Here is a 16,132-nt window from a genome sequence, read left to right on the forward strand (position 1 = left end):
CACCGATAAGCTGTACCCCAATTTGCATAATTGGATGATGTCCCAAATATGTATTATAAGTATATACTTTAGTGCTAATATGAAAGTACAGATTTTAGAGTGTTGTATGAAGCTTTTGACATGAAACTACATCTCGAAACGACAAATTAGAATGAAAATTGTAGCATAAAACTACATTTTAAATAAATATGTACTTAACTACTAATGTTAAAACACATACTTTTTGCCTGTTTTTATATAGTACTCCAGTTTTTATGTAAAACAATTTAGAGAAACTGTTTAAATATATTCATTTAAATTTTTGTAGATAATTTTTTAAATATCTAATACAAGTACACAATTTTTTGATAAAATTTTTAGTTACATACTTAAGTATGTAGTAAGATATTATTTCAGTTTTGACAAACAAAGCAATGTATTGTTTGCTCTGAAAATGTTAGCTTCTAATTACATTTTCAATATTTAATGTAAGTATGTACTTTGTAAAGTAAGTGCATACTTTTATATAGTAAAATAGTCCTTTTTATGTAAAATGGTTTTAAAACCACAAATATAAATTAAATTGTAGAATTTAAGTTCAATTTGAATATATTATTATAAGTATGTACTTAATATAGTTTATGTATGCATACTACAAAGTAGGAAACCACAAATCAATTTATTAGTGTAAAAACTATTTATGCATACATTTTGAATATGTAATGTAACAAAAGTATGTACTTCACTGCTGATACTATAGTGCATACGTTTTAATATACAGTAACATAGTACTCCTGTTATGACACAAAACTATGTCTAAAAACCACAAATCACTTGCACAACCACAAAATGCATTGCATTCAGATATATTTTTCAACAGCAACAAATATATACTATATACCTAAACCCAAAAAAATATATAATTTATTTGCATGTTTGCTAAAAAAGAAAACTTGTGTCAATGCAAAAATAGTATGTTATTACTAAGATTTGTTTCACGATATAAAGTGTACTTAAAACCACCAAATACTTTTAAAAAGTATTTTGGTTTATAATCTTTCAGTAATACCAGAAAGTGAAGGAAATCTTTGAGGTTTTTTTTGTATGCATTTTTATTTATTTTTTACGTAAAAAATTTTTTATAGTTAACTAATATGTAAAAAGTGTATATAATATTGTAAATTTTGTGCGTAAAAAAATAATTTTTGGTAATATGTAAAAAAAAATTCATTAATATAGTAAATCTTTTACGTAAAAAACCTTTTCGTAGTATTAGGTAATATGTCAAATTTGTATGTAATATTATAAATGTTTTACGTAAAAACTTTTTTTCATAGTTTTAAGTAATATGTAAAAAATGTACGTAATGTAATAAAGGTTTTACGTAAAAACCTTTTTCATAGTTTTAGGTAATATGTAAAAATTGTACGTAATAGTAAAAGTTTTATGTAAACTTTTTTTTTTGTAGTTTTAGTTAATAAGTAAAAATTGTACGTAATAAAGTAAGTATTTTACATAAAAACTCTTTATTCATAGTTTTAAATAAAATTTACAAATTGTAAGTAATATAATAAGTGTTTTATGTAAACTTTTTTTCATATTTTTAATTATTAAGTAAAAATTGTCCGTAATATAGTAAATGTTGTTTCACGTTATTTTTGTTTTTATCATTTTAAGTAGTATGTAAAATTTGTACATAATAGTAAATGTTTATGTGAAAACTTTTTTGTAGTTTTAAGTTATATGTAAAGGTTTTATGTAATTTAGTAATTTTTTACGTTAAAACTTTTTGTTTTTAGCGCTACATTGACGACGTCACCCGGATGTACACCTGGACGCCCATCAACGACACAGACTACAGGTATGTCTTGATTGACTTAACTGTACTGATCATATATTTGCGATGATAAACATACTTATTTAATTGTTTGTTTGATATGCCGCCCTCTGCAGTCTAGGTTTGGTACTGCCTCCGTACAGTGAACATTACATCCAAGCTGATCTGAGTGATGTCATGCTCCAGCTGCAGTGTGAGTGCTCAGTTAATACACACGCTGTTTAGTGTTAGATTAGAGCTCATCCTGAATAATCTGTCCGGGTTTGCTTTCAGATTTACAGTCTCTGCTGCCCAACTCTTTCGAGTCTGCCGGTCATGTGTTTCTCGCTCCCAGGTACTGTACATTATGTGTGCCTTTACATCAGTTATGATGTTAGATTACTGTTAGATTTGACATGTTGGCTGTGTTTGTGGTTGTAGAGATTATTGCAGGCGCCTGCACATCTCTGAAAACAACACACAGTTCCTGGTGGACTTCCTGTCTCTGATGGTGGAGATCTCACCGGAGTCTGAAGACTGTAAGTTATGTTTATTACATATAGATATTACATATTAAAACAATAGTGATTCAATATTAAAAATGCTCATTATTAAACATCACTTGACTCTAATAATGAAATATTAGAAATGTATGGTTTATTATATTAAATACTGTATAGAACTGATGTGGTCAAACTCTAAAGTTACTATTATGGAAATTAAATATTACAGGATCTATTCCTAAATATTGAAGTTGTATTTAAATAAAGAGTTTCATATTTGATACATAGTTTCACTTCTATATTTTACCTATAGTAATAATCCATGCAGAAGAAAAAGAAAAATATTATGGGTCTAATAATGACAAATTACAGCTCAAAGAATATATTACAAATATTACAACTATAATATATATTTGTGATATTGATTTATAAAGACTAATTCATATATGCATCATAGTGCTAATATATAGTACTGATTAATAAATAATAGAAAATAAATATCGTAAAAAAAGAATGATACAGCATAATAAAAACAATAGTATTTCATATTAAATACATAATACAGAATATTACATTGTATATATATATATATATATATATATATATATATATATATATATATATATATATATATATATATATATATATATATATATATATATAATTTTTTTCTGAATTTTAAAAGCATTATTTATTACTAAGTATAACAGAATATAAGAATAAATATTACAGGTCTAAATAGAAAATAAAAATATGATTAATAGTACAAAATACACCACTAATTATTGCAGATGTAATCAGAAAATATTTCTGATAATAATAAAAATATAATCATTCTATATTCTACTGATTAGAAAAATCATTATTAGAAAAATATCACTAAATATTGTATTTCAAGATTTGTTAGTAATTAATACAGCTGCAGTACTGATCTTTTAATATATTAGCTCCGATTGAGTTATTAATATTTAAATATCACATACAAAATATCACATTTCTGATTATGAACAGTGATGGCAGGAAAGTAATACATTATCATCTGAAGTCACTTTTAATACAATAACTGGATGTGTTTGTTACCTTTTAAGAAAAGTAAAAGTATATGTTTAGTAGTTTTTGTGTGCTTTTTTTATTTACGAAGAGTAAGATATTGCAGCTTAAAATATAGCAATACAAATTTAATTTATATTTCTGGGACATGACTTTCTATAAATGGCTCAAATGTCAAACTCCAGATCTACATGTGATCTATTCCCCTGGTGATGTCACCGATAAGCTGTACCCCAATTTGCATAATTAGATGATGTGCCAAATACAGTTGAAGTCAGAATTATTAGCACCCCTGAATTATTAGGCCGCTTGTTTATTTTTTCACTAATTTTCATTTAATGGAGAGAAGATTTTCTCAACACATTTCTAAACATAATAGTTTTAATAACTCATCTCTAATAACTAATTTATTTTATCTTTGTCATGATGACAATAAATAATATTCAACTAGATATATTTCAAGACTCTTCTATACAGCTTAAAGTGACATTTAAAGGCTTAACTAGATTAATTAGGTTAACCACGCCAGTTAGGGTAATTTGGCATGTGTTTGTATAATGATGGCTTGTTCTGTAGATTATTGATAAAAAATATAGCTTAAAGGGGCTAATAATATTGTCCCTAAAATGGTGTTTAAAAAATTTTAAAACTGCTTTTATTCTCGCCAAAATAAAACAAATAAGCCTTTCTCCAGAAGAAAACCTATTATCAGACATACTGTGAAAATTTCCTTGCTCTGTTAAACATCGTTTAAAAATATTTTAAAAAGAAGAAAAACATTTGAAGGGGGTTATTAATTCTGGCTTCAACTGTATGTATAATAAGTGTATACTTTACTGCTAATATGAAAGTACAGACTTTAGAGTGTTGTATGAAGGTTTTGACATGAAACCTATGTACTTCAATACTAATGTCAATACATATACTTTTTGCTTGTTTTTAAATAGTACTCCATTTATAATTTTAAACAATTTAGAGAAAATTTTACTTTTACTTTTACTTCTTTTACTACACTATTACCTTTTACCCAACATTAATAATGAAATGTACACACTCACAAGTAAACAGTAGTATAGACGTACCTAACTTTCTAGTTTTTGAGTACAAATATCTAACAGTTCTTAAATCAAGAAACATTTTCTAACGAGCAAAACACATTGTTTTGTTTTCAATAATAAGAAGACAAAATTAAGTGAGTTTTTCCTTAAAACAAGCAAAATAATCTGCCAATGAGGTAAACAAAATCATTTTATGCCAAAAAGAAAAACAAGATGACTGGCTTACACCACTGGCAGATTTAAAGTCTTGTTTTAACTTGTTTTAAATAAAAACTGACTTAATTTTGACATATTACTTCCTAAAACAAGACATTTAGTTTTGCTTGTCTAGAAGATACTTTTTGATTTAAGAGTTTTCAGATATTTGCACTAGAAACAAGACAGAAAATTTTTAGCAAAACAAATTTTTAATAAACAACAAATCATCAGCTAACAATAAATAATAACAATACACATTTTAAAATGTGGTGACAAACCTTATGATGGTTTGTCTGCTGATTTCAGGTGATCAGGGTCTCATTCATAACCTGATCTTGGACTCCGGGATCCTCTGGCAGCTCGCCACACGCGTTTGGCAGAATAAAGACCTGGGCACGTAAGATCAGACCATCATAATCTACATGTGTTTACTGTGCTTTTACATTCAGCTGTTGATCAGGTGATCTGATGTCTGCAGGTATGGCTTTCTGGCTCTGTTTGCGTCCACCAATGGAGGCGTCACACGTGTTTACCCCAACATGTGAGTCCACTGAGCTAATAAACACTAAGTTACTGTATGATTATAAGAGGAATCTGATAGCTTATATGTGTGTGTAATTAAGGGCGGCTGAATCATGGGATGAAGATCCTGAACCACTAAACTCAAACTTCTACCGGCGCAGTCTGGATAACAAAGGCTACATCTTCAGAGCGCCGACACGAACCTGTGAGTCCTCAATTATTAATAAATGATTAAAATTTACAGTCATGTTTTATTTTGAGATACAATTAATGAACCATTAATTATGACTTTAGTCTAAAAAAAACTCCTAATATGCTGCTCATCAATAGTTATTGAGGTAGTAGTTGGGTTTATGCATTGGTTATGGCTAGGGATGCAGAAAAAGATCATGTAGAATATGTGATTTATGATATGGCTTTGTATATGTGCTTAATAAACAGCCAAAATCTTGATAATAATAGGCAGGTGATAAGTCACTGGTAAGTGTCAACAAAATGAATAAAGTAAGAGAAGATTAATAAGTAATTTATTTAGAATTTCCCTGGAGCGATGAATAAATAATTATTTTATTATATTCTGTGCTGCAATTATATTATATTGTGTTGTATTATATTGTATCATATATCATGTCATATCATATCATATGATATTATATTATATTGTATTTTATTATATTATACCAAAAAAAGAAAAAGATGCTTTAATGATTTGAAAGATTATTGAAATTTATTGATTGAATGATTATTGATATTGATATTGGCATAATTTCTAAATATTGTATTTATTATTATATTATATGATATTATTATATTATATTATATTATATTATATTATATTATATTATATTATATTATATTATATTATATTATATTATATTATATTATATTATAATGTTTAATTTTTACAACTAAAAATACTAATTAGTTATTGATTTCAGCATAGTTTCTAAATATTAAAGCAGTAATTAATCATAGTGAGAATTAAAAATTTAAATATTACATACTTAATAGTGTCCATATTAGAATTTTAGATTAACTATACATTATTCATTATTACTCAACCAAGTATTTGTAACTATAACATAACATGTGTAACTATAACATAACAATGCTTAACACTCCAGACTCCATCTTTATAAATACACTGAAAACTGACTAATTAATACATTATACTCATGTATAATGCGTTATGAGCATGTGCATTGAAAAGTGAATTGCAGCACTGATCATTATTAATAACACTATTATAATAGTAGCTATAACTAGCATTATAGTACAGTATGACATTTGTTGTGTATTAATAAATTCATTTATAAATTGTTATGATTGATAATAAATAATTATAAATAGTTATGAGTTCTGATTTATTATAAGTATGAGCTTTATAGAAAGTGTAATGCAGTAAATACTATAGCATTTATCACCTTTTTTTTCCCGCTCGAATGAAGTATCCTCAAATCCCCATTGCTAAATAACAAAGCTGCACCTCATTAGTGTAGTGTTAATTGCTGTATAATACAGATATTAATTCAGTATTACAGCACTGATAAAATACAATAATTATAATATACCGGTATCATAAATGTGGCAGCTGGTAATTACTATAAATATCACATTAGAGCTCTGAAAATGAATAATTACAGGTGTTGATAATTATATTACAGCGCCCATAGTGACATAACTACTCACACAAGCCATAATCAGTCATTTATTTTAATATGCAGTCATTAAATTATAGATTTATATAACAAACACCACTTATTTTCTAAAGCACTATTGTAAAATAAAAGAAATGCATTTTGTCATTGGGTCCCATTTGACTTTATCCTTTAGTATATGTGAATCAAAAATATATATGTATATAATTATCTCAGTGTGAATGTTTTTTTCTCATGTTACTGATTGTAATGTTTGTGTTTAGCGATGGATGATCTGCTGATCTCAGAGAATGGCACTGTGGGGATTCTGGTTACCACCGCCGTAGAGGTTGCATTTGGGAGCAAAACCATGAAGCCTGCAGGTGTGTAATCAGTACAAATAGAGAGAGAGAGAGATTTTGTTTAGATATTTATGACCGGAAATGACTGGTTTTATGGCATCTTTCTTCAAATTCGCAGAAATAACTGCAGCATTTCTTGTGTTGCTTTGCATTGAAAGTATTTGATCTACAATCTTTTACATTTGTTTGACCACAAGAACCACTGGGCTCTGATTTACTGTATACACTGAAAAGAAAAACTTTTCTTTCATTTAAAGTACATTTTATATTGTATTAAGTGAAAAAATACATATCCTTTTTGGTCACACTTTATTTTGATGGTCTGTTTGTTGAATTTAAGTTGCAACTAGTTCTCATTAGATTATAAGTAGACTGTTTGGTTGGGGTTAGGGTTAGTGTATGTTGACATGTACTTGCAAAGTTTTTTATAGTCAGTTAAATGTCTGTTTAGCAGCAGTATCAACAAATATTAAGCAGACAGTCTACTAATCCTCAAATGGACCATTAAAATAAAGTGTTGGCCTAGTTTTTTATTTATTTATTGATTTATTTTTATTAAAAATAATAATAATAATAATAATAAACGAACTTCCTAGGAAAACTATTTAAGTATTTGTTTCTGTCAAAGTACTATTTTGTAGGTTTAGTAATTTATTTCAGCCGTTTTCATGTCATGTTAGTAAATGAAAAAGTTTTATGTACTTCTTTATCTTTGTTAGATCACACTCTTTATGCCAGATAAATCAAATCTAGCTTCTGTCTTCTCTGACGTAAAATGTCTGCTTTTCTGGGTATCCAGACAACAAGCCAGCCAAGCCACCCAATACTCAAACTTGTTAACCAGTATTCAGTCTTCTATTAGTATAGGAGTTGACTAAGAAAACCAGAGAAGAGCAAAAGCAGAAGATGAATTAATGATGATAAAGAAAGAGCAGAGTTTATTGAATAATCTTAGTTGTGTATGATTCAACGCTCAGACTCTGCTGAACAGGATAAATCCAACTAGTGTTATTACACCACAAGCAACCGCAATGGAAAATTACTGCTTCACAACATTGTCCAAAGACAATACAGACCTTGAAATGAGGACATTCTCTCATCTCTTATACTTGAAAACAAGTTTTGCTTGAATCCACACAGTCATAAAATTATAACAACGTGCAATAAAATGAAATAAAAATAAAGCAATGATTATAGGAAATAGTAATTTTAAAATATAAAATCATAATAAAATGTCAAATAATAATCAAAAATAATCAAAACATTCACTAATGATGTAATGAGAATTATATAAATGACTAATGATCATACAATTAAATAAAACAATTAAAAGAAGAATAATTGAATATAAACAAATGAAAATAAAACACAACACAAATAACCGGTTTCTTTCTTGAAGCAACACACTCATAAGTTACAAGGATTCTCAGATCCTTAGTTAGATATACTTCACCTTTATGTATTTGTTTACATCTTTGTTGCAAATAAAATAACCAGGAATACATAGTCTAAACATTATATGTATTTATTGTATAGCTTTATTATATTACATAGCCATCAAATCACAGTGGAGGAGGGGCGGGACTATACTGTGCAACTGTCAACACCACAATAACTGTAATGCAACCGGCTGAAAAAAAGTGATGCAGCGCAAAAACACTTCGGTGGACACACAGCCAGAAATTTTTAGCAAATATGCGACCTCTAAAATTTGTTTAATTTTTATTGCACATTTTTATGCATTTGTGTAAAAATATTGTATTAAAGGAGCACTTTTTTAAACCAGTTCTTACCTTCTCTGGGAATCAAACCCACAACCTTAAGATTACAAGCACTATTTGATCTTATTTACTCGATTTTACATTCAATTCTGCAATCATAGAGAGTCTTGGACAATCTGCTACATCATTGCACATCACATTGTTTTCTGGTTGTCTTCATCTTGTGTTGGTGTTTTCAGTGGTCGGCGTTAAGCTGGATTTGGAGGCTTGGGTCGACAAGTTCAAGATCTTGGCCAGCAACGTGTCCGACAGCAGACAGGCCGCACATAAGGTACGATATTTTTGACAAAAGATTAAAAAAACATGACTTGTCTATGGTGAGATTTACTAATGTGCTGTTTGTGTTGAGCAGTGCGGCCCGTCCAGATCCTGTGAGATGGACTGTGAAGTGAACAGCGATGTGAGAAAACCTGCACTCTTGAGTTTTGCATGAAAACAGACTGTCATGTCAGTCGATCTGGTGTATGAGTGTAGATTTTGTTTGTGTGTTTATTCAGGATTTGCTGTGCTATCTGATCGATGATGGCGGTTTCCTGGTGATGTCCAATCAGAGAGATCACTGGAAGAAGGTAGATGAGAGGGTTTTTTTCTGTTGCAGGGGACATTGTAAATACCCAGAGATACCAGCTTTTACCAGATTATAGTTATATGATAATTTTCCTTTAAACCCATCTCTATCTAAGTAAGTGAGTGAGTGATTAAATGTTGAATGTGATGAGTTTTCAACAATACTAAATTGAAACTTTATTTTTTTTACATGGTTTAATAATTTTTTGTTATTAAAATTGAAGTTCCTGTTTCAAAGCTTACAGATAGATGACTAATTTGTATGTCATTGACACTTTTGCCACTTTTTTGGAGTATTTTCAAAAGTTTTGTTTTTCCTGTAAATGATTCAATAAATACCGTACCGTGACATTCATACCGAGGTATTACCGTACCGTGAAATTCTGATACCGTTACATCCCTAATATATATATATACATACTGTATGTAAGCTACTAAATAAGTTTATATATACTGTAGGTATTATACAATCTACACAATGTCAGTAAGTTAAATAAATATATTAAATTATATTAGTATGAAAGTACTTTAAATTCACCAAAATACATAACGTCTTCATGTCTGTTTGAGGTTGGGCTGTTTTTCGGTGAGGTCGACCCGTACCTGATGTTCGCCCTCTACAACAACTCAATCTACTCCCGTCATCAGACCTTCCAGTATCAGTCGGCCTGCGAACCCACAGCCAGCAGCCACACAGGAGCCGCACACAGAGGATTCTACGTGGTGAGAAAAGGATTCAGTCCACTGAACTCTACATAATGAATCACTTATGATTTAAGTCATGACATTCTGAAGTGTCCTGTGATTAAGAGGCTTTCATTCTCCTGTCAGCCCTCCATAGCGGACTTTCTCAGCCTAGCCTGGTGGACGTCTGCAGCCGCGTGGTGAGTACGCCTAAAAAATGTTGCTATAATGTTGTCAGGAAGTTTTGTCTTTTTTTTTTTTTTTTTTTACCTCGAAATGGGGTCGGATGATATGACGTAAAATCAAAACCTCAATTGACTGAACACTTTACCTTGATTTTGATTATTAAACAGTTATTTTATTTTTACTGTAATTATTTTTTTTATTATTATTATTTGAAATATTCAAACACATTTGCGTACAAATTTTTGTCTAACAAACATTTACATAACAATTTACAATAAAAGATACAATATACAAGCAATACATAGGAAAGTAAAGTAATATAATAGATAAATACAACAAGTAAAAATATTAATTAAAAAATAATAATAATAAATATAATATAATAATAAAAATGTATTATTGAAAATAATAAAGTATGCATAAATACTGACCTTCAGTTTTAATCTAAATTTGATGTAAGTATTTATTAAATTAAGTATAATTATTAGATTATAATAAATTTGTATGTAAACATACGCAGCTTTCAAAGGTCTTTGTCTAGCGAAAGAGCATGTTTCTGTTCTTTAAGATATTAGAATTGTTGGAAATGAACTTGATTATTTGAAGATGACTGAAATCAAAGCACAAATTGTTTGAAACTGAAGTCATCTTGTGAAAAAAGGCCAGATTTCAGTTTTAATGTAAAAGAAATGATCCCTTAAAAAATAATAATTATATATATATAATTATATATATATAAATTATATATATATATAAATTAGCTTTGAGCCTAATATATATATATATATATATATATATATATATATATATATATATATATATATATATATATATATATATATATATATATATTATAAATTTTAAATTTTACCTTGACCTTGACCTTGACCTAATTAAACACACCTGATCAAACTAATAGAGTTCTTCAGGCTTGTTGTAAACCTCCAGGTAAGTGTATTGAAGCAGTGTTGGAACTAAAGTGTGCAGAGCTGTGACCTCTAGAAACTGAGTTTGACACCTCTGCACTAGTTTGACCCCTTTTAACTCAGGCAATAAGCTGAAGAAAAGTACTGTAAGCGAGCGATGCTTGATGTTGTGAAATATTGGCACAACTTTTGCTCCATGGGGAAAATGCATAGGATACATTAGCGTGGGACTGATTGCCTTTAAATCTCACTGTTCCTGCCCAAATAAACCAAGCAACAAACAATATAATTTAACTGATTTTTTTTTTCAATGTCATGGAAACACTCAAGCGCTCTGTTTGTCCACACATTGTAATATATTTTCAAAGGGATGTTATTAACAGAATTTAAAAAACAAAGTAATTGCCCTGGCAAATTATATTGGTTATAGGTTAAGATTTTGGGTTTTGGTTTATTTTTGATGTATCTTCTAGCTCTGACTTGAAATGTGTTCATGCTTGATCATGTGACTCCTTTGTTATTCCGCCATCTTGGCTGTTCCTGTTATCTGTGTTTCTGATCATTTTTAAGGTTGTATGTTAATCGTCTTTTAATGTTTTTGCTCCATCTTCTGTGTGCTCCCTGTATACAACCAGGACAAATGTCTCCTATTGGTTATTAGAAAGACATTGAGCTTAATTAAGTTTAGACGTTAATCCAATTTTATTAGCAATGCTATTTCCTTAAGATGCTTCTTTTTTTTAAATCCTCAAGACTTATCTTTTTCTTAAAGCGTTTTTTTTTTTTTTATCAATCATTTTTATTTGTAATTTTGCTAATTTACTGTTTTTATTGATTATTCCAATGTGATTTATTGTGATTTTAGGATGTAAGTTTCTCATTTTGGCTTTGATTGCTTCTTATTTTCTTTTTATACGTTGTTGTGCTTTGAGTTCAAAGAAATTGCATTATAAATTCAGTTTATTATTATAATTTTTTTATTATTAATATTATTGTTATTATTTATTTATTTATTATTATTATTATTATTTTATTATTGTTATTATTATTATTATTATTATCAAAGTTCATGCCTTGATGATATTGTTTCAGGCACTCATGTGTTGAAGTTGCTGTCTCTTTCAGGTCTATTTTGCAGCAGTTCTTGTATGGAGTCATGTACAGCAGCTGGTTCACCACAGGTTTGTGTTTCTCTTATTTTATCACGTCAGATCTTTGTGTGTCAGATCTTTGCATGTTTCAGCTGTTAAGACCTACTAAAATACTATTATATATCCATGTTGCAATGACCATGAAATTGTGAACAAATTTTATATGCATACATATTAAAATGTTTATCTAATGGTCAAAAAATTAATTTATGTTAACAATCACACTTGATTAAAAACAGTCTGATTGACATTCTCTCTATGTATGTGTCATGAGAGGGGGAAAGCCTCACCCTTTAGCATTAGTTACAGTCTCTCTCATTAGCATAAACAGCCCTAAATGAGAAGCAACCGTTCACCATCAGAGTTTTGACCTGCTGAAGATAATGTCAGCAACAGGATTATAAATGTGAAGTTTTAGGACTGATCTAAATAGACTTCCTTCTTCTGAGTCACTTCTTTTGACATTTTCAGTTTTTCATAGAGATAACAGTCCTGTCTTTAATCTGCCACTTTGCTGACACATAGGCATGCGTAGCTCCGCCCTCTTTTGTAAAGCGCACCCTCTAATTTGAATTTAAAGTGACAGTCACTAAAATGGCACATTTTGGATTAAAGCCTAAAAGAGGCAGGTTTAAAGAGTTATTAAACATTATTTGTGGGGTATTTTGAGCTGAAATTTCACATACACACTTTAGGAACATCAGAGACTTATTTTACATCTTGTAAGAAGCGACATAATAGCTCCCCTTTAAAATAAAAATAATAATTATGTTAATTTCAATGTATTTACCATAATAATTAAATTTACAGTAATTGTGCTATATTGTGGTCTATATTGTGATCAGGATATAAGATGATTTATATCGAGATTTGAGATTTGTGTCATATGGTCCATGCCTAAATTACATTAGTGTGGTGTTAAACTAATAAAGCAGTACTCCAAACTCAATAAACACAAAGCTGAGTTTAATTTAATTGCGCATGATCTATTTATACTTCATAAACAAGCTTTCTGGGATTGCATTATCCACATCTGTGTCTTCCAGCAGACGTCTGGGCTGAGAGTGCAGACAGTAAAGGGAGCAGCAGCTGTGTGACGGTTTACAGCCAGTTCTACTTCACCAACACCACCAACTCCTTCAACGTCCTGCAGGACTGCGGCAACTGCTCCAGGTGTGTGTTTAAAGTAATATATGGTTTGTTCCAAAGAGGGTCTAAGAAAAATAATAGTAGATCATTTGGACACTGAACCACAAAACTGTCAAATTTTGGAAACTAAGATTTATGCATTATCTGAAAGTTGAATAAATAAGCTTTCCATTGATTTATACTTTGTAAGGATAGGAGGATATTTATCAGAGATACAACTGTTTTTAAGTTCTCAACTATTATTGAATTCCCAGCAATCCATTTTACAAATCAAAAATTTTGTTTTTGTATATTTTGGGTAGAAATTTACTAAATATCTTCATTGAGCATGATATTTATTTGGTATTCTAATGTAATTACTTGGTATTCTAATCAAGATTTTACCATTCATGTGATTAATATTTTTTAACCATATAACCAGGGTCACTTTCTGTCAGCATTCTAACCACAAACTCTCTTTCTGTCAGGTTGTTCCATGCCAAGCGTATAGAAAACACAAACCTTTTGTTTGTGGTGGCTGAGACACTGCCCTGCAGCTCCTGCGAGATCGAGAAACTCCTGCCTGTCAGAACCAAGTGTATCCTTTCTTCCCATAATGCCCTGCTTACATTACACCTACGCTGTTTGCAGCTGCAGGGTTCTTACCATTTCCATTTCCAAATTTTAGCATATTTTCAGCACTTTACAACTGTGGTATTTTACATATTTACATACACATACATACATCCTTATCACAGTGCATCAGATGTTTACCCAGAGCTTTATATCAACATTGAAAAACTGTCATTTACTTTTAACTAAGGATGCAATGATTAACCGATTTCACTATTAATTGTGCTTTAATTCGTCATGGTTAATTAATCGTAAAGGCTTCTCAACACCACATTTCTGCACAGAACTAAAAGGCTGCAACTAAACAGTTACGTCACCTGTGCGCTAGTTTAAAGTTTATAGCTTGTAAAAAAATAATAATAAAGCAGTTACTTAATTTTTTTATAAATATTTAACAATTTAATTGTATTTTTTACATTTAATAAATGTGAACAGATTTTAATGAAAAAAATAATTGTCTCAAAAAAAAAACAACAAAAAAAAACGGATCCTAAACTTTGACTGGTAGTGTATTAGTCTGTCCGAGTTTTCATTTTATGCGAAAAAAAACGGAAAAAAAAACACATTTTTAATATTGTTTAAACAGGAAACCATCTAGTTATATAAATTAATATCAACTTAAAACTTTCAAGCATTTTATCCAAAAATCAAAGCACTTTTCAAGCCTGGAGAAATTTTAAAGCATTTACAGTAATTTCCAGCACCTGTACAGACCCTGCTGCTGTCATCTACGTCTACATGATTGATGAATGACAGTTGGAGCTTGTTTTCCTTAATATTTCTTCTACAGCTCAAGAAGAAAACCCATGTGATGTCTTAAACTCGGCCCGCTATAGGAAAGGACCTGACAAATGCTTCGACTACAACTCAGAGGTGAAGCGCCATCTGCTGATTTGATTTAACAGTTTGTTTGCTTCCTTGCTTAAAGAGACCATTAATAATGTAGCTGCACAGCGAGATTCTGGAAATCATCCAGAACACCTAAGCAATCACATAGCAACATCCAGAGCAGTCGCCTATATATCCTAGCAACTTGGTTGCAACATCCTAGCAACTACCAAGAGCATCCAAGCAATCAAACTCCTGAGCAAATGCAATGCAGCAGACAGACAACCAAAGGGAACACTACACTGCAAGAATTTAACAATGGCATAACAACATCCTTTTGACAACCTAGTTACTGCATAGCAGCATCCTATCAACTGCAGGAAAACATTTTGGCAACAACATGGGTTCCCAAACTTTTCTGCCCACGACCCCCAAAATAACAATGCCAGTGACTAGTGACCTCCAATATCCTCTGAGGTGGTTATTAATATATATACCTTGCACACAACAGCGCACACATACCAATAGGCCCAAGTCTGTTATCATGTATTTTGGAGAATCCCACACAGAGACCATCCTCCATGTTCAGTTGTGAACTATATTTGTTTTTAATGTACGTGAGTGCCGTAAAGGTGTCAGGAAGTCTAGCCTGGTGCCAGAAAAATCAATGTGCTGTGACTTAAATATATCGTAATCACCCAAGGGGGTCGCAAAATAATTTTTTATTCCATGTTGTTTTTTTAATATAACTATTAACTGCTGTTTTTTATTCTCTAAGTTATGGAACAATATGGTAATTCTAATAATTTAATAAAATGAATTAGATTTTTGGAAATCATTAATAGAAACCGCCACCTCCCCTCATCCTCCCCCACCACCCGGGGGGTCCTGACCCACACTGCCATAGATGTAGCCAATCAAAATGTAATAAAAATGTAATAGTGAAATAGCAACATTATTATAATCATTTAGGAGGGCTAACATCATCACATTAACATCACATTATCATCCTGACAACCACTCTGAAACCTTAAGTAGGATCAGAGTGGGGCCAAGCTGGAGCTAACTCTGATCCTCCGGGCTCTGCAATGGTCGGGGAAATTCCAAATTGTCACAAAACAAA

The 16,132-nt window shown here is 30.3% G+C and overlaps 1 protein-coding gene across 5 annotated transcripts in view; it reads left to right on the forward strand.

Annotated features, from left to right (window-relative positions):
- The window catches only part of cacna2d2b (calcium channel, voltage-dependent, alpha 2/delta subunit 2b), a 52,690-nt gene that overhangs the window by 31,382 nt on the left and 5,176 nt on the right, over positions 1 to 16,132 (forward strand). For 2 of the 5 annotated variants that reach the window (XM_009296110.4, XM_009296112.4), the window contains 17 exons: positions 1,779 to 1,840; positions 1,933 to 2,009; positions 2,090 to 2,150; positions 2,237 to 2,334; positions 4,911 to 5,001; positions 5,083 to 5,145; positions 5,228 to 5,331; positions 7,048 to 7,146; positions 9,086 to 9,177; positions 9,259 to 9,306; positions 9,404 to 9,475; positions 10,044 to 10,196; positions 10,305 to 10,357; positions 12,395 to 12,450; positions 13,467 to 13,593; positions 14,037 to 14,146; positions 14,972 to 15,054. In XM_009296110.4, coding sequence (XP_009294385.1) covers positions 1,779 to 1,840; positions 1,933 to 2,009; positions 2,090 to 2,150; positions 2,237 to 2,334; positions 4,911 to 5,001; positions 5,083 to 5,145; positions 5,228 to 5,331; positions 7,048 to 7,146; positions 9,086 to 9,177; positions 9,259 to 9,306; positions 9,404 to 9,475; positions 10,044 to 10,196; positions 10,305 to 10,357; positions 12,395 to 12,450; positions 13,467 to 13,593; positions 14,037 to 14,146; positions 14,972 to 15,054 — 1,449 coding nt within the window. Of the gene's footprint in view, positions 1 to 1,778; positions 1,841 to 1,932; positions 2,010 to 2,089; positions 2,151 to 2,236; positions 2,335 to 4,910; positions 5,002 to 5,082; positions 5,146 to 5,227; positions 5,332 to 7,047; positions 7,147 to 9,085; positions 9,178 to 9,258; positions 9,307 to 9,403; positions 9,476 to 10,043; positions 10,197 to 10,304; positions 10,358 to 12,394; positions 12,451 to 13,466; positions 13,594 to 14,006; positions 14,147 to 14,971; positions 15,055 to 16,132 lie in introns of all 5 variants that reach the window. The other 3 variants (XM_009296111.4, XM_073936674.1, NM_001089420.1) reach the window with 2 other exon arrangements.

The sequence above is a fragment of the Danio rerio genome, chromosome 22, assembly GCF_049306965.1.
Source record: "Danio rerio strain Tuebingen ecotype United States chromosome 22, GRCz12tu, whole genome shotgun sequence".
NCBI classification, from domain to species: Eukaryota; Metazoa; Chordata; class Actinopteri; order Cypriniformes; family Danionidae; genus Danio; species Danio rerio.